This window comes from Molothrus ater, chromosome 6 (genome assembly GCF_012460135.2).
Source record: "Molothrus ater isolate BHLD 08-10-18 breed brown headed cowbird chromosome 6, BPBGC_Mater_1.1, whole genome shotgun sequence".
NCBI lineage: Eukaryota > Metazoa > Chordata > Aves > Passeriformes > Icteridae > Molothrus > Molothrus ater.
In genome coordinates, this window is record NC_050483.2 from 24,140,321 (window position 1) to 24,159,389 (window position 19,069).

Consider the following 19,069-nt stretch of genomic DNA (forward strand, 5'->3'; position numbering starts at 1 on the left):
CAGTGAGGGCTTAGAGAGCTTAGTGACAGCCATAAAAGGGAAGAAAGTAAGAACTTGACTAAGTGGACTTCACTGTCCATGACTGACACAGTGCGGAGAATTGCAATTTTTCACCCTAAAGCCCTGGGCAACAAATGTCCTTTTTACTGCATCCACATCCAAGTGGCTCCATGCTACACAGAGCTTATGCCTTGAAAAATGTAAAGTGCTTCTAGCATTTCTATGTCTAGAGTTTGATGAAGCAAAAGTTAAATGCTTACATTACCTGAAAAATATTCATTTCTCCAGTGTAAGCTCTGCTTCTTTGGAATGAATCGTCAGGCCTTGATTTGCAAATCTCCTGGGAAACGTACTGTGAAAGGCTGCTCATTTACAAAATTCAAGCAGTATTTTGCAATGGGAACTAAAAAACCTTTAGGCTTTCTGAGAAGGGAGATTGCACTATTTTAAATAGGTGTGGCTAAACCAGAGCAAATCGTAAGCCTAATTGAAAATCTGATTTAAACCAAGGTAATTGTGGTTGTCGCCACACATCTTGTTGTGTACTGAAGTTGGTTTAAGGTCTGATTATGTGATCAAGTTTCTAATGCAAACATGTGTTAAAACTGGCATTTAGCCCTCACAATAGCAGTATTTCTTTGATGAAATTTTGATTCATTAAGAAGAGACATTATGATCTTCATATAAAAGGTAGTGCCCAACCAGTGCCCTCTGTAAGTTCAGGTGTATGCTCTCCTCACTGTATCTTGATGCAGTCTGAAACATCTCTTCTATAGGCTCAATCAATCATCTAAAGGCTGGAAAACATAATCAGGAGCAATCATGATACTGATCTTAGGGCTGTAAAGAGACCAATGTGGATTCCAGCTCAGAGATACCCAGATGCATACAAAAGAGGACAGAGATGGTGCTGAGGGCCTTATGGCTTTTACAAGAGGTAGATTTGGGAAAGGGTAATTTGTGTAGCTGGCCAAAGGAAGAGACTCCTGAAAGGTAGCAGTGGAGTTGCTTGCTGCTGCAGGGAGTGCCAGCAGCTGTTTATTCTGAGCCACTTCTTTTGCCCTGCAGGGAGACACACCAAACTAAAAAGCCAGGTCAAAGTGATGCTGAGAATGTTGAACTCCCATCGTGGCCAAGTGTAGTGACCTTGGCCTGAGCCTGTTTGTAGGTGTTCCCAGAGTCAGCAGCCAGAGCAGTGGCACCATCTGCTACAGGTCCTCCTTCTAGGGAAGGAAGGCAAAGCCCTTGATTCTCTGGCAGTAAAGAAATAGCTAACAGGACCCTGGCAGCGAAGCTCAGCTGATAAATGGCAGTGTTTAAAACCAATATGAAAAGTTACGCATTAAATTGAATGCCTATTGATTTAACCATGTGCAAACTGACAGCATGAAGTTAGAGTGGACTTTGCTGTCCAACAACCTAATTGTACAGTAGAGAGACTCTGCAGAATAGGTAGGAGCATGGTCAGGAGCTTTTCATGGGTGTACTGCATGTCATCTTGCTACCATGATGCTTTTGTAGAAGTGAAATTGATCCACTCAAAGAAGTGTAGGTAGAAGTGTACATAGGAGCTGGACTTTCTGTGTGTTACAGGAACGTGGTGTTTGGGGGAAGAGAGGAAACATGGTATTGTCAGCTCCCATCTTGGCCTGAGGGAAGCTTTGTGGTCTTCTGTTTCTTGTCTTGAGAGCTGGCAAGCTGGCAAAGACAAGTAAGGCACACATTGGCAAGGAATACTAATAATGTACGTAGCTGTGAGGGACCATGCCTGTTCTTTAGGAAACATGAAGGTGTGTGGAAGAAGAGGGAAAAGAGCACAGGTCAGCTTGGCTCTGTTGTGTAATAGCTGAAGATACCAAATACACTAGACTTTTAATGGAAATTTTGACTAGGAGGTCAGAAAGTCTCTCTTGCCTAGGGACTGTGCTGCTTCACTGACAGCAAAGTGTGACATCTAATCCTCAGCCAGTATATTAAGCAGGGGATGGAGCAGCCAGAGGGACTGGCACAGTTTTAGTGACAAGTTACCATCTGTCAGTAAACTCAGAAACCTTTGTAAATCAGCATCTCACTGTCTCACTGGCAGCTGCTTTCGTGGGTTATAATGCAGCACAGGACTAGCTTATCACAAAAAAAAAAAAAAAAAAAAAAAAAAAAGCAGTGCCTGGTTACTTCTTATAGCCTCCATGTGTGATTTTGTTGACCTAATTTTGTTCATCTCTCACCCTGGGTCCTAACCTGGGGTGCTGTCATCCTGGCAGTCTAGCTCCAGTGACCTGCAGCATCCTCTAAGCTGGGGTTCTTGCCAGTTCTGCTGAGGCATCTCTTTACAGGGACAACAGTTTTTATGTGTATGTCAAACATCTCGTTTGTGCCTGAGCCATAACCAGCTACCATTTGCCGTGAATCCTTTCTTCAGATTATGGGACTACCCCTAGTTCTGAGCCTGCCTGCAGGGTGATAGAAGTCCAGCTCTTCAGACAGAGTTCCCTTGTGTCTACACAGGCCTTATTTTGTTGGTTTGCGGGTTTTTTCCCCCCACTTGCCTTTCTGTGACCACTGCACAGCACTGCTGACTCTCCACCCAGCAGCATCAGGTGTGTGCAGTCCAGCAACCATGTGGTGGTGCACAGCACCATTTCAAAACTCCTAGGCAGCTCATGTGAGCTGTCAGCGTGGTGTGGCAAAACACCGCAGGAAGTGCCTTCCATGCTAATGCAGCCCAGAGTGCCTGTGAAGGTGGAACACATCAGTAGGTGGGAGATCTCTATGCTGCCTGGGACTGCATAGAGAGTGCCTGTCCTGTGGCATTTCTGTATGGCACAGAGTAAGCTGGATTTGCTCTCACCCTCTTCTTGGTGGGATGTGTACTTGCAGCATTATGTGGTTTTGTTTCTGTGATTGCTTGTTGTCTTCAGGAGTGGTTGACCCTTGTCTGTTCCTGTGAGTAGTAAGCCCTGACTTGGTGTATCTTTTGGGGAAATGCTGTGTGAGAGGATCCCAGAGCATTGGTGGTTCTATTATACTTAGTAGCATTAGATGTAAAATTCAAGTTTGGATTTTTCATCAACAGCCACACATGCTGTTGATGCAGTACAAGCTCTTCTGTGGAAACTTGTTAAAATATCCTCTACATCTGTCCTTGCTCCACAGTGGCTGTCAGTGAGAGGGATGCATAAAGATTATCTATAGGTAGAATGAGAATCGTTTACAAAGAAATTAAATGTTGAATAAGGACAGTGTCTTACTGACCATTACCTAGTGCAGGAAGTGCTTGCAGACACCACAGGGAGAATTGGCCTTTCCACTCCAGTTCTTTGTTTAGTTACTTGGAGTTAGGGTAACCTGATTTTATACGCACAGTTGTATGTCTTCATTTCCTGGAAATCTCTCTGCTGTGTCTTGGTGCTAATACTGAATTGAAATGAATGGAATATTCCAGAGTAATCTGGTAATACAGCACACTATGTTTGCAAGGTGGTTTATGGTGATGAACCCTTTTAATGAAAATGTGAACTGTGAGCTAGATCTGCAGTTTCTGTAGGGCAGGAATCAAGACTATTTATGTTGTGGGGGTGTAATGTGTGCTGGCTTGAACACTGTCCTGTCATACTAATATTTTTTCCTTCTTTGGCATTTTAAGGGCCTTAAACTCTGGAGTTGAGTACCACTGGGACCAGCTGAATGAGAATGTCTTCACTGTGCATTCCAGCAGCAGGAGTACTGAGCGGCCTGGGTGAGTCTCCTGGGTGTTGGGTTAGAGAGATCTGACCCTTTCTGCTGTTTTTGTTAGCTCTGACATCACTTCTTTGTTCCCTTACCACTGGCAGCTTTAAGTATGCAATTTTCTCCCTCTTTGGTATTGCCTGCTTGGGTCACCTGGCCTTTTTCCAGCAAGTGACATTCAGTGCCCAAAAGTGCCAGTGGTAGTAAAGTACATGTGTCATTCAGGGCCCCCGTAGCAGCTGTGAGAGGCACGTGTGGGGCTTGATGCATCAAAAACACCATGTAAAGCAAATGGCCTTTGGAAGGTAACTGAAGAACAGGGCAATTGGCAGAGAAAAGGGCAAGTATATGGTGCCTACCCAGTGATTGATTTTCATGTTTTTAATTGCTTATCATGGGACAGTTGTTTCTGAGTAATAAACTCTAAAAATAAAGCTAATTCCCTTGATGTCCCCATTGCCTGTTTCAGTCTGTCCAGTGATGCCCATGTTGTTGTTCTGAGCACAAGGGTGATGCTGCAGTCCATTGCTTCTTGCCATAGTGACAAGTATTTCTCTGTAAGCCAGCTGTTCTCAGCAAGAGGGTGGTAGTTGTGTTTCTGAGTTGTGAGCTTCAGCATACCAAGGAAGCTGTGAGCTTGTTTACAGGGCAAATGTCTGGGCTGTCCTACAGCCTTGGTCTCATTGTGGGTGAAAAATAAGCAGTAGAGATTCTTTACTCTGCTGTATGAGTGGATATTGCCACTACTTAAGTTTCTTACAGTACATACTCATTCTGGTATAATGGAAGCTTGAAGGCAGAAATACTGGTGCAGAATGAACTAGCTCAAACAGAGAGTAAAAAAAAGTGTAGCAGGTTTCAAAGCCTTATGAAAAAAGGTTGTAAATGAGGAAGTCTTTCCTTGAATCTTTTGACTGTTCCCAGCACTTAGGGGTCAGTTTAGAAAACAGGGTTGTGGCATTGTGAAGATTCAGCTGTAGCATTGTGTACTTCAGCTTTTTGAGTCTGAGAAGCTAATGAGCCTTGAGGTGGTTCCTATTGTTTGCTTTTGAAAACACAGGATTTCCCTTGTCTGACTGGAATGGGCAGTAATGCCTGCTGGAGTGCATTCATGTGCAATGCTGACAAACTGGGAAGTCCAGAGGAGGGAAAGACTACAGGCCACATCCATGGGAGTTAAAACTGCCCTGCTGTGCAGAAGGTTTTGTGTGTGTCTGTGCTTCTGCACTGCACATTGTGTGCCTTCTCAACGCAGTGACTCCAAGACAGTTGTTCTGCAGGCTTAATGATGCTGCAGGGATATCTCTCAGTGCCTGTAAGACTTGCCGCTTCTGTGGAAGGGTGAGTGGACTCTAAGACTGTTGGCTTGAAACTCAAGAGACCAGTGCGTGTAAATAAGTGCAGGTCACAATTACTTTAATCCCCATCCTCATGTTGGCAAGCAGGTGCCTGGTTGGAGTGGAGGCAAGAAGAGCCTCTCGTTCGTGGTTCAATCTTGCTTGGGCATGTTGCCTCCAGTGATCCTGGTCTTAATTGTTTTTCTCTCTTTTCAGAACGAGCAGAGCTACGTGGAGGACAGACAGGGACATGGGCCTGATGAATGCCATAGGCCTACAACCCCGAAATCCCCCCACCTCTGTGACATCACAGGGTACCCAGACCTTGGCGCCTCAGCTGCAGAATGCCGAGACTCAGACAGAGAGGGAGGTACAGGAGCAGGAATCCGCCTCTGCAGGGACTGGTGAAGGTAGGGTCAATCAGTGGTTCATCTGACAGAGTTTACCTTGTGATTTATTAGTTTCCACATATGGTCCACATCCTGTCAGTGCATTTGGATACTCCTTTTATCTCTTCAACAAAGATTTCTCCCACCTAATTTTGCCTGTAGCCAGGCATAGATGATCGGGAGAGTGAATCTCTGGCCATATGAATAGAAAAGTTGTCTTTTTCACATGCTTTGAGGAAGGAAATTTCATTCTTCTCCAGATCATTGTCCCTTTGTAGAATCACCTGTACTGCCTTGATTCCTCACACATCTCCTGATCTCCTAACCATCAGCAGGGCTGCAAGCTGCAGAGAGTTATCCTTTCTGCCTCTGTGTTAAGAGTTCAGCTTGATCCTCCAACTTATGCCAAAGGTCTGCAGGCTTCACAAGCTCAAGATTTTGATACAAAATAAATTCACTTCTGTAAATCATTGCAAATCACTTCTCACAAAGCATCTTTGAGGATGCTGTTTAGTTTGATTGATGAGGTACGTGATGAGTGCCCAGTTCAGCTATACAAAAATGTCTCTAGTGGTTAGCAGTCCAGGAAAACTTATCAATATGTAAGGAGCTGGAAACAGCTACTGTGCAATTCCTGTACAAAGTCACTAATCTGTTGAAAACATTGATTTATCCAAGCTTCTTGTCTCAATACTGTAACTTCGTGCTTTCATTCAGCTCTGAAGGCTTGGCTAGGTAGGGGTTGGGCAGTATATACATAGGAAAGACAAGAGAAAATCAAGGAGACAGTTTTGAAGTTGTTGGTTCATGATGAACCTCCTTGGCTTTGGGAAGTAGCCCACAACATGCCTGTGTGTGCCTATATGCCTGCTTCTTCTCTGTCATTCTGAAAGTTACATTTTGGTATGTGACTCTCCACAGTTTCTGCTGTGTAGTATCCAGCATGTGTGATATGGCTTTGTGTTTCTCTGATCTCAGCTCTTCTGTACAAAGTTAAGTGGGAAATTCCTGCCTGCTGGGGTTTCCGTCTGCTTATCTCAGCAGAGCTGAGATTAACCTCTCTGGAAGGTTGGTACAATTGATGGCATGTGAATAAGACTGGAACACAGATTGTCTGGACAAATGCTGAACTCATGGGAACTAGTTCTTCCACTGAATGTGGAACACAGACTGAGAACATGGTACAGTGTGGGACCTTCTTGCATCAAGGCCATGATGGCTGATGCTGCAGGCTTTTGGAATCAGTTAAACCAGGAGAGTTCTCCAACACTGCTTCTCTCTCCTGCTGTTTTGCAATCATCTGACAGTTTCTTTATCTTTTTCTTTTTAACTTTTCAATTTCCAGATCTAGATCATAGATTTTAACTAGACTGTTAATGAGACAGGGAAAGGGCTGTTCTTTACCAGTGCCTTGGCAGGATATCTTTACAAAGAAGAAAAACACGTAACATTTGGAAGAAAAGGAATGTAAATAACAAGCCTAGGACAGGTACTTCTCTTCATCTCTCTTTCTTGCTTGGAAGAAGAACAGCAAGTTCCACATCTGGTGCAATTTCCATCTCAGACATTGATTTACCACATGTCCCCTTGCAAATGGCCGCACCTGCAAAATGAGCTGTCACTCCTGTCAGCTGTATTGGGGCCTGTAGAACAAAGGAGTTACTGCAGTTTAAGCACATACATCAGAGATGAGCCAAGATATTTTTACCTGTTGTTGGTCAGTTCCTATGCCAGTTGCATCCTCAGTGGAAATTACTGTGTAAGGGCTCAAAAGTAACTTGAAACAGGGAACTGTGAAGACTATAACGGTCAGGAGGATGAAGGATCAAAAAAATCAATAGGTAATACATGACAGAAGAATAGTACAAAGACCTGACATGAAGCAGAGAGACAAATTTTCTTCTTCTTTTACCAACACCTTAGGCAGTCAGCCAAGTACTTGTGGCATTGGTGGTCTGGCTCATCTTTGTGCTTCACATTACACATGAGCATTACTGGCTGGTTGTGATGGTAAGCCAGCCATTTTCCTAGCATCATCAACTCTTGTGATGCGCATCCAGTGTGTTCCAGCAGGCAACAGGCAAGACCAGGTGCTGTGGTGCTTTTCTGATGGCTAATTTACCCACTGTGTGTGCCATAACTCTGCCTGCTGGAAGGAAAACTGTGTTTCCTAATAGCATGATCTAGATGTCAGGGGCAAAAAGGCAAAAAAAAAAAAAAAGGAGAAGAAATGTGAGAAATGTGCTACCAGTAACTTGGGGTATGACCCAGGGCAAATTATTAATCATCTACTAAATGGGAATTAATCTTCCCATAGTACAGCACACCAGGAGCTGTGGAGATTAATTAGTGTTTTGTATGGGGCTTTGAAGATGGAAATCACTATGTAAAGGCTTAGCAGCATTATCATCAGCAGAATGGATAAATAAAGTGTGATTCTGAGTAATGTAAAGGAAAGTGGTCTAGTTATTGCCCTGCCATGAGGGGTGAAAAAGCCCCGACCAACTGACCAACCGAAAAAAAACCCTCGTAGGGTTAAAAAAAAGAAAAAAAAAAAAAGAAAGGCTAATGCCACCCTGAGAGTGGGTTTCTGTCCTCTGTTGTGTCAGCCCTGCTGTTGTGGGGAATTCTGGCTCAGGGCATTTCTTGCAGTTATGTGCTTACTGTACAAAAAAAAGAGTATGCAGAATTGCATCAGAAATCTAATTAAGTTCTGTGTGGGTATAAATAGTTTCCTTTTCTCATGCAAAGCTCTGCGGGGACTTTGCTGCTCTGATTATCTTTCTGCCTCCTTTGGAGGAATGAGTATATGATGACTTTATTAGAAGTGAATCCCTCTAATGTCTGAATCTTTCTGTTTTGCAGCAGTTAATAGCGGACTTGTGAACTCTGCTTCCACGCCACACATAAAGGAAAGGTAGTTAGAGTTGAGAGAAAACTAGGAGAGGTACCAAGAAATGCTTAAAACAGTGTTCAAACTGTCTCCTATTTTCTTTTAAGCTGACAGACATAGTGGAAATAGTGATAGAGTTGTAACTTTGAGGCACCCTTAATTAGAAACAATCTGTTGGGCGTTATACTATGTTTTCCTTGCAAATAGACAGGCATAATGGGAGTGGGATCTGTATTCAGCTGGCAGATTGAATCTCACTTAAAACCCAACAAAAATTCCTAATGAGATTTAATGGCCCAAAGTTTTAACCTTTAAAAATTGTAATTCCCGGTCCAGACTGGGTCAGGCTGTGGCTGCCACTTGTTCAGGCTGTTGGATCTTTGGAATACAGTGCAAGGGACAGTGACTGCAGGGTCTGCAATTTGCCAAAGTTGCTGCAGGTTGAGGGAGAGGCACCTCTGCAGAGCTGCAGGACACTTGTTTGATAGTGGGCCCGTGCTGTCCCCTGGCTGTTGAGAGATTACCTGTCTTTCAGGTAATCCAGTCTTTAAAGAGGAAAAAAAAAAACCAACAACAAATAACTGAAAAGCAATTGTCATCTGATTTCCTACTGTCTGCATTGTCTTTCGGGCTTAAAACTCAGTGCTTGTTGTGCATGTAGGCACGTGTTATGAGTTACTGAAATTGTAGCCATCCAAATATTTGCTGTCACTGGATTGCTACTTTGCCTGTCTTTGAGGGAGCAACATATACTGTCATGCCATATACAGTTTTTAACTTGTTGGGTTGAAGTGTTTATCACCAGCCAGTATAGATTTCCATCAGTTCCAAATGCTTTCAGAGGTTGCAGCAGATTCATTTGAGAGGGAAGAGGGTTGTAAAATGAAGGCTTGGGTTTGTGAGATTAGTTCTGTTCAAACTATTGGTAGTGAAAAGACAGCACATGCAAGCAAAACTTTCTTGATATAAGCAAAGGATCCTGGGAGTGCCTGAGGAGCACTTAGAAGCAATCAGTGTGCCTGCATGTGATGTAATTTATTTAATCTGAGACATTAGGAACACGTGTCGAGGGGCTGCTTGGGCAGGAATACTTTGTCCCCAGCCGGGCCTTATGAATGCTAACAAGAAGAAACATGTTGTTTGATGTTAGCTGAACACATTCTTGCAATGCTGTTGTCAGATGTGATGTGACTTTTGTGTAGTTAGTGTGGAAATGGGAACTGGGACACCAGGGATCAGCTTCCAGATCTGCTTCTCATCCTCCAAGTAGAAACGTGGGTAGATCCCTTAGCCTTTCATCTGCCTGTCCATCTGTAAAATCTGCGTCATGTGTCCTGTAGAACTGCAAATTTTGGTTTCTCTTGAAAATCCTCTGAAAACCACTACCAAAATATACTTAGGTTCTAGAAGTATGTACTATGCAAGCCTTACAGCGTGATCTACTCCAAGTACTTGGGTCTCTTGGGATTAAATTATGTGGGCTACTTTTAAACTCTCATTACAAAAGTAAGTTTCACTCATATGAATAGCCAAGGTGAGATATTACTAAGAAAATTCTTACAAGTTAAAGCAGTTGTATTTTTTCTGAGTTCTGTGGAGTTGTTTGCATTAACTACCTCAGAAAGGAAGTGTGAACATGTTTCTGGGCTTGGTTGGAAAGAAAAGTAATTATTGTGGCATTAAGGGAGATATAATTATTCATAGCTGGTTATACTGTGGTGTGCCCCTCCCTTTTCTATTCTTATGCAAGGGGTGAATTAATGTAAAAATGCTGATATTTTTATCTTTAAGCATCTGAATTAGTGGGGCAGCTCACACCTCAGAGCTATTATTTCATGTTCTCTGAAGACTTAGATATCTCCACAGTGCTTACTGTTCTAATTTTGAAGCTTTGTTTGCAAACATGGTTCCTAACTACTGCTGGTTTTACAAAGCAGAATGTTGAAAACAGAAGAAAATTCAAGAGCAATGTCAGTATATTGCACAGATACAGGGGAGTCTGATCTCATCCTTGCTTCTGTGGACTTTGCATTCCATCAGGAGTGTGCCACCCATGCCCAGAGATAAACAAGTTGTACTGCCTACAAGTACTTCAGAGTGCACTTCCTTTAGAAGTGGAAATACCCTGCCTTACGCCCAACTCCATCAAAAGTTTGCAAGATGTTTTGCCTGCATAGTTTTCTGTGTCAAATTCTTGTCTTGCTGGAGCAGCATAGAGGACTTTTAAAAACAAATGCATTAGCTAGGGAATATTTAACTAAATGTTTGAGACAGCTGCATTGACAGAAATCCTCTGGTCTTTGGGATAATTGCTCTCAAGAGTAATGTTTTGTTCTGTTTGGAATAGACGGGAGTTTGGACCTCTGGAAAGGTCACTTTGGTTACAGTAGAAAACATTTGTAGGAGCACAGCACTGCAGCAAGCTGATATGTGTGTGGTTTACAGCATTGCTGTTGTTTTGGGTAAGTCCCTGTGTGCCCACCCTGAACCTTCACCAAATGGAAGTCAGCTTATTTCACTTGCTCTGAATACTAATGTAGTCTGCATTGGCAGCCTGGTGAAAGAATGTGTGTGGGAGTCACCAGGCAGTAGGAACGGGCTGTGTGTGAATCTGTGCTGTAGCTCAGCTCAAGGCAAATGGCACAGCAAGCTTTGCTCTGAACTAGTCAGCCCAAGTCATCGTTGGAACCTGAGAGAGGAAAACGGGAGGACAGTCCCCAAAGCAGAGGTGTTTGTTGGCTGCTTGAATGGTGAGGCTCACTTCTGGCTCTTGATGGGCTGGGAATTTCCAACATTGCTGTATCTCTGGGATCTGAAGGCTCATGCCTTACTGATTCCTGCTGTGGCATCAGCCCTTGCCTGTCTTCTGAGGAAGAAGATGCCTCAATTGGAAATTCAGCCATGGCATATGGTAATTTAGGGGCAGGGAAGAGCAAGGGATGCTGTGGTGAAGCATATGTTTGTAATGCTGAGGAGCATTGGCTGGCTGGGAGTCCTTGCTGTTTTGCTGTTCCAGTGCTTCTGTACTGGACTTGTTTATAGTAAGTGATCTATCAAGAGCACAGTACCTGCTGTTTCAGGAGTTGTGTAGATAAGGCCTGTCTGGCATGTCTCTAGACCAGGTTGCAAATCTTGGCTTTCTTAAGCTTCCATTCCAGCCTGGCCAGATGGTTAGTAATGAAGTACGACTATGCCCTCAGAAGGAAGTGATGACTGAATCCAAAACCATGCTTCTCAAAACTTCCACTTAGTTCTGCTCATGATTAATGTTTCAATATCCCTTGGCATGCATGTTTTTCACACTGGAGTTTTCCAGTATAATAGCTGCCTCTGTCTTCAGTCTTTGTACTGGTCAGCCAAGTTCCTAGTTCATGCATCAGCCACATCCTAATTCACACATCAGCCACATCCTGAATAGGATTTCTCTGCTAGAGTTGTGAGTCAGGCTCTGTCCAGGGGGTATTCTTGCTCACTCCTCTTAGGCTGTGCTGCAGATTCTCATGTGGTTACAGATGTCTCTGTGGTCCCACTAATGCTCAAGTTGAGGGGTAAGGTATAGTGCATGTAGCAGGTTTACTGCATTCCTAGCAGGAATCTACTTACACTACTGGTGAGGTGTAAATTTGCCCTTAATGTCCACAATATTTCTGCAAGAGGACAATATGTCAGCAGACTTCCTTGAGGATGAAATGAACTGTGTCCTGTGGTGGGGGATGCTGGCAGTGCTTGATGCAAGTATCACTGAGCCCATGAGAAAAGGGAATAAGCTGTCACTGACTGACTGCATGGTGTCTCTCGAGTGGCGTGGTGTGGACTTTGCTGAGTATCTTAGCTCTCATGCTGGATACATGATCATCCAGTCATTTAGGTTGGAGAACACCTCCAGGATCATCAAGTCCAACCTTTGGCTGAACACCACTATGTAACTAAATTATAGCACTAATTGCCATGTCCTGTCATTTATTGAATAGTTCCAGGAATTGTGACTGCACCACTTCCCTAGGCAGTTAAAATGAGTAACCACTGTCTCAGTGAAAAAAGTTCTTCCTAATGTCCACCCTGAACCTTCCCTGGTGCATCTTGAGGCCATTTCCTCTTATCCTGTTGCTGGTTAACTGGGAGAAGAGATTGGCTGCACCTCCTTTCAGGTAGTTGTAGGGAGTGATAAGGTCTCCCCTGAGCCTGCTTTTCTCCAGGCTAAACAACCTCAGTTCCCTCAGCTGCTCTTCTTATGACATGTGCTCCAGACCTTTCACCAGCATCATTGCCCTTCTCTGGATGTGCTCCAGTACCTCAAGGACCTTTCTTGTTGTGAGGGGCCCAAAACTGGGCACAGGGTTCAAGGCATGGCCTCACTAGTGCTGAGTACAGGGAGACAATCTTCCCTGATCCTGCTGGCCACACTATTGCTGATACAGGCCATTGGCCTTCTTGGCCACCTGGACACACACTGGATCATGCTCAGCCACTATCAGCCAGCACCCCCAGGACCTTTTCTGCTGAGCAGCTTTCCAGCCCCCCTTTCCCCAGCCTGTAGTGCCACCTGGGACTGTTGTGACTCAAGAGTACCTTGTTGAACCTCATGCAATTGGTCTTTGCCTTTGACCTAGCCTGTCCAGATTCCTTCTCAGACCCTTTCTATCCTCCAGCATATCAACACTCCCAACCAACTTACTGTCAACTGTGAGCTCACTGAGAGTGCACTAGAATCCCCTCATCCAAATAATGGATAAAGATATTAAACTCCACAGCCCCAAGTATTTTTGTTTTCCTAGTCAGTGTGGCATTTTGTTTTTTATTGTGTTCTAACTCCTCCCTACATCTAGCCTTGTTGACATTTGTGTTCATTTCCTTGGTGCCAGGAGAGCTCATGGCTTTCTCCTCAAATCAGCACTGTGATAGCTTCATAGAGGTGGGAGTGAGATTTATTTCTTTAATAAGAATCAGCAAGATCCCACTGTGGAATGTTTCTAGCAGTTTATTATTACAGATTGTTCTCCCCAAATGCTGCGGGTAGGGTTTGTAGCAAAAGGAGGATGTTGAGAAACTGAACTGGAATGAACTTCCCTGTCATGGTGCTTTAATCTTCTACATGGACAATTCGTTGGTGAGATTTTGTTTTCCTGAAGTAATCTTGAGCAGCCAAGGTATCTGACGATGGTTCTCTCAGAGCTCACTACAGCCTGACAATAAAGGGAAGCCTCAGAGATAAGAGTAGACAAATACTGTAGGTCTTGAGATGTTTTTTTGTATTCCTCGAAAGATATCAGTCAAGGGGAGCAGGAGCCTACACACTTGATCATAGCTAATGTGGAAGACCATGTTCTGTAGCTGCTGTTTGCTGTTGGACAGCTTCTTTTGTCCTCCCTAGATTTACACTGGGGACATTGCCAGTGTGTCATCTGCCTACTTCTCAAACAGGTGAAGTAGGAAAAGCCATGGGGTTCTTTTAACACCATGGTGAACTGTTTGGTTTATTGCAGTGCAAACTGAGGTTTCTCTTCTTGTCCCCGTGGGTAGAGATAATCTCTACAGCTGTGATAAAGCATCCTGCCTCTTTGGCTACTACCCTTTCCCCCATCTTTATGGCTATATAATAGCTGCTTTTCCAAGGCTTGGACATGCAAGTCCCTGAGGGTTGCCTGTGGAAATGACCAAGATTTTCTTGACAGAATTCAGTGCCTTTGTTTGACACTTAACCAAGTGGCAAGTTATGGAAATAAAATACTGGGCTCTGTGTGGAATAGAACCTTCATCTTCTGTCCCAGCACAGGCACACTGCATGATGCAACTACTCAGCATGCTTTATTTTGTGTCGTAGTTTGCCTTGTGCACCAGAGTTGCTTCTGCTTTCTTTTGCAGGTGAAGGTCCAGAATATGGGGCCAGTGGGGAGGATGCCCTGAGTAGGATTCAAAGGCTGATGGCAGAAGGTGGCATGACTGCCGTGGTTCAGAGGGAGCAGAGCACCACCATGGCATCCATGGGTGGCTTTGGCAACAACATCATTGTGAGCCACCGGATCCACCGCAGCTCTCAGACTGGCACAGAGCCCACTGGAGCTGAGGGCACGTCGGCACAGCAGTCCACCTCTCAGCAGCTGGGCACAGAGCTGGAGGGACGGATCCTGTCGGAGTCTGTGCAGCTGCCGGAGCGTGGCCTGAGCCCGCGGACAGCCCCTAGTGGGAGTGAAGGACAAAGCGCTGGTGACCTGGATCTGCCAGAGCAGGCCCAGTCCTCCATGGACACCGAGGGACCAATTGAATACAGTGACCTAACTAACAATAACCATCTTCCTGACAGTACCAACTTCTATAGTAATGACAGCACCAGTGGGGAGTCGCGGAACAGGTAGAGATTGAGTTGTGTGTTGGTGCTACCCTTGTACTGCTCAGCAGAGACCTGTACCTCACAGCTGGCCAGGAGCTGGAAGAGCAGGGATGGGTGGCTCTAACAGGATGCTGGTGGTTCAGAGGGCTTCTCTATCCTGGGTGATGGGGGAAGGGATAAGAATTGCAAGGGAAGCCATGGGAAAGAAAGCGTACTTAACTTCCAACATTCCCACTGCTGAGGAGTTAACAGGAATACAAACCACACTTGCTGCACATCAGCCAAATTTTGAAGCCCCATGGCATCTCCAGAGCTAAGCCCTGCAACTTGGTGTGTCATCCTTTGTAAAGCCTTTTTCCTTTCCTTTTTCCTGCCCTTTTATACCCATGGAGCTGATCAGTAGAGTGAAGAAAGGGAAGGGGGCCTGCAGCATCCTTCTGGAGACAGGCAGTACTGGGCAAACCCAGGCGTGATGCTCCAGCTCTGTTGCTGGAGTGGAGGAGTCTTCCAGGCCACAGTTCCTCTCCATAGCACAGCACTGCTCCCCCAGAGTGTGGTGTTCTGAGACCAGTCCTGCCTATGCTGTGGTCTTTTCTGGGAAGAACTGGGCTTCACCAGAACGTGCATGGCTCAGTATATGCTCACAGGTGGAATCTTTCCTTTGTAGAGTTAGTTTAGGACTTGGCAGGAACTGAAGCAGAGATGCCATATGGATGGGTAGAGGGACAAGGGCTACTGCTCTCTAGTCAGGATGCAGTTCTCACAAGGATGTTCTAAGCTGTGCCAATATTAACATGAATGAGCCACTCCAGTGGTTTCATGGTGCCAGGACTGAGCTGCACATCCTTGACAGGGGGCAGGAAGTCTCTTTTCAGCTCCAGGCCAGGGTGTGAGGTATGGGTCTGTGATGTAAGGTGTTGCATGTGAAATCTTGACCTTGTACATGTAGTTTCTAGTGGAGAAGTCAAGGCTCTGATACTTTGTTTTTAGTCTCAAATGTGATTTTCCTTTTCGTTTGTAACTCTCCATCCCTAGCAGGCTTATGGAGGAAGTACGGGGAGAGTGTGAGTGCTGACGAGGGAAACACCAAAGATCAATGTCATTAAAATATGACAAACCCTTGCTTGACCTCCTGTCTTCATTTGTGTGATAGTTGTCTCTGTCTTTGGCCTTGGGGATAGATGCATCCATCTCAGAAGCTCTGGCAGCATGCAAATGTCAGATGATGGCCACCCGTTTCCCTGGAGGAAAGCAGACTCAGCCTGTGAGATGAAAGTCCAAAACTGGGAAACAAGGAGGTGCATTTGGGAGTCTTCCTTGCAAATCGCATTTTAACCGGTCCGGAGACGAGCAGGCACCTCTGCATTTCCCATCATTCCAGTACTGCACTAAGGAGAAAGAAGAGCGTTTCACCTATCCTGTGTAAAGAGCTGTGTAGAGGTGCAGCACTGAACGTCTTGGGCAAGCAGGGAGTGGCCTGTCTTGCTGACCCCTTGATGCAGAAGAGGGTTGCAGTATCTGGCTGTTCTGGATAGAGGAATGCACAGTCCTCTGTTACCACTGTGGTGTGAGGGATGTTTCCAGTGCTGTCTGAGCACCTGCCAGCAGCTGCTGTGCTCCTGCCCAGCTCCTCTAGATTCTCTGCTGCTAAGACATTACAATAAATAAGTCTGTCATTAGGCAGCACTCAAGCTCCCAGTCAGAAGAGTCTGTTAGAGAACATTAAGCAAATCTTCCCTTAAATCACAGCCTGGAGATGAACCTTAAATCAAATCAGCTGCTGCCAGGCCTTATTGCTGAGTGTTAATGAGGCTCTAAAACCTGCCCCAAGCCAACCACATCCCTGATCTGACAGGAGAGCAGCCTGAAAAATGGGATTCCCTTGTGTGGCAAGGAAGGTTTCATGCATCCCTGTTTTGCCTTACTGTGGAGGGGCCTGAGGATGTGCTGGCAGTTGGGAGCCAGAAGAGCTATGTCTCAGATGGACAGACAAGGCAGTGCAGGTCCAGACAGAGCTGTTTATTGCTCTGCTTGAAAACAAACTAAAACAGAACCTGGAAAAAAAGCTGCTTCAGCTCAGCCTGACATCACTTCTGCCCTCTCCCTGCATGATTCCTGGAAGAACCTTGAGGCCCATTCTTGGTAGATGTGTTGCAGAGCATTTATAGATATCCATTTTCAGAAAGAGCCAAGCTATCTACAGAAAAATTTCCATCTCAGTTGTAGAAGTGTCTTGTGGGCTGCCTCGCCCTGTGCTGGCAGATTCTCAGAGCCTGGTGTACACTGTTGCTGGGTGCTCTGGCCAGGCTGCTGTGCAGAGCCCTGAAGCCTGCTCTGTCCATGGCTTCCCCTTTGTCCAGACCTGCCCCCACTGGAGACTGTGGCAGAGCAGGGGGTGAGCTCCAGTGGGAGCCGGAGCAAACCACAGCCACTGTCTTTGCCATTGGCATGGGACGTCTCTGAAGCTCTAAAGCACTTTTCCATTCACGACTTGAAAGGGAGCGTCTTCCTGATGATGAGGTAAGAGTGGAGGCCTGGTCAGAGCAGGCAGCTTTGTAGCTTTGGGCAAAAGGCTGCTATCAGCTGAGCCTGACTGCAGCCTGCCTTCCTACAGGCTTTAAGCAGGAGCCGTGGGCACAGTGGGTGTGGACAGGCTTAATCTTCTGGTGCTGCCTCAGACATGCTTTTTAGCTGACCTGCTGTTGCTACACAACTGAGTAGATGCCCTCAGTGGTGATGGGCTTATGTGTACAGAGAGCAGTGTTTTTCTTTTCAGTTTCAGACCTAAGAAAACCCAGATTATCCCTGCCTGAGACCTGATGGAGCTATGTGGGTGAATGGGTGAGGAGGGGACAGGAGACAAAATTGAGCCCACTTAGGCAATGAGCCCACCCACACCCAACCCAATGCAATTTATTTATTATGCCTCCCATGCTTCATGTGGGACAAAAGTCTTTATCTGCTTTGGATTACCCTGCTCCAGCCCAGCTCAGTTGTTTCAGGCAGGGCTGATCTAACTGTATCCTCAAGCAACACCCCTGAGTCTGTGTGGTGACCTGAGGCCTGGAGCCCTGCAGAGAAGAGCAGGTAGTGGGATTGCCCACACCAGGGACAGCAGCACAGCAGCTCAGGGCTCCTTCCCCAAGCCTTGCAACTTTACCTGCTCACTGCAGTGTGACAATGCAGCACCGAGGCAAATGCAGTACCAGGAGCAGCATGGAAATTCAACAAGAGCTGCTTCAGGAAACCAAACCAGAGCTATGCATACTTGCTGGCCCAATTTAGGAGGCAAAGTGAGAGCTTTGCTGCGTAGGAGCAGGAAATAATCTTAAAAAGTGAAAGCTTTTCTCAGCCATAGACTGTCAGGAGCCTTTAAATGTGCTAACAAAATCCTAGGAAAATGAGAAATACAGCGCAGAGAATTTTATTTAGCTTTCAAAAGGCTCTTTTGATAAAGTCCCTCACAAGAGGCTATTAAAGAAACTTAGTCACCTCAAGGGTGAGGGGTAGAGTCCTCCTGGAGATAGAAGCTGTAGGAATTGGAGTCAAAAGTAAGAGCTATTTCTTGGCTTAGAATGAGGTTAATGGTGGGTTGGTCGGGTTCAGTAGGAGCCAGTGTTCTCTAAAAGCCCTAATGAGCTGAAAGTGGAGGGGAACAGCTGATGATACAAGATTATTTAGGTTAGCTAGGAAGGGAGAATGTGCCAGAAACCTGGGGCAGTGGGAGGAGGTAGTGGTTGGAGCTTCCGTGCTGGAAGGGGACTTTTTGTGTGAATCCATCACAGATGGAAACCTGCATGGGCACTGCTGCAGACAGTGAATGCTCCAGCATTCTGGGGCCTGGACCACACCAGAGGGTAAGCACTGCCTGGAGGGAGACCTGGGATCCCAGAGAAGGTTGCTGAAGCCCTGGCAGATGGTACAGTGAAGTGGTGATGCCTGCTTGTTCTTGTGAGTCCTGGGCTTTCTGCCCTCACTCCTTGGCTTATCTATTGCTCTATCTCCAAGTACTTCTATTTGACCCTCTCAGAAGTCCCACCCCACGCATGGCTTCTGCGGGGTGACCTTGTAGCTGTATGTGACCACCAGGAGATGTGCTGGGCAGGAAGGAGAGGCAGGGACCTGGTCACAGCTGGGTGTGTGGGGAGTCTCTCCCATTACTACTGATGCCAAAGCCAAACCCCATAACTGGTTCCTCCAGTTGCTGCTCAGGCTGCTGGCTAGGGAGTAGTTGCCCTCTCTGCTCAATCCTAATCTGTCAGAGAAGTTATTTTTCAACAGGAAAAGACAAATTAATTAAAGTGTGCAGCATGTGAGCCATCCACCACTAAATGGGATCTCGGTGTGCAGTGCATAAATATCATGCCATTGCCACTTCTTCATGGAGGGGGTCCTC

General features: G+C 45.6%; 1 protein-coding gene across 1 annotated transcript in view; it reads left to right on the plus strand.

Moving 5' to 3' along the window:
- Window positions 1–15,795, plus strand: part of AMBRA1 (autophagy and beclin 1 regulator 1) — a 127,101-nt gene extending 111,306 nt beyond the window's left edge. Inside the window, exons 16-18 of the mRNA XM_036384471.2 lie at window positions 3,644–3,736; window positions 5,280–5,473; window positions 14,208–15,795. Coding sequence (XP_036240364.1) covers window positions 3,644–3,736; window positions 5,280–5,473; window positions 14,208–14,698 — 778 coding nt within the window. The 3' untranslated portion in view covers window positions 14,699–15,795. The remainder of the gene's footprint in view (window positions 1–3,643; window positions 3,737–5,279; window positions 5,474–14,207) is intronic.
- Window positions 15,796–19,069: the final 3,274 nt, after the last annotated feature.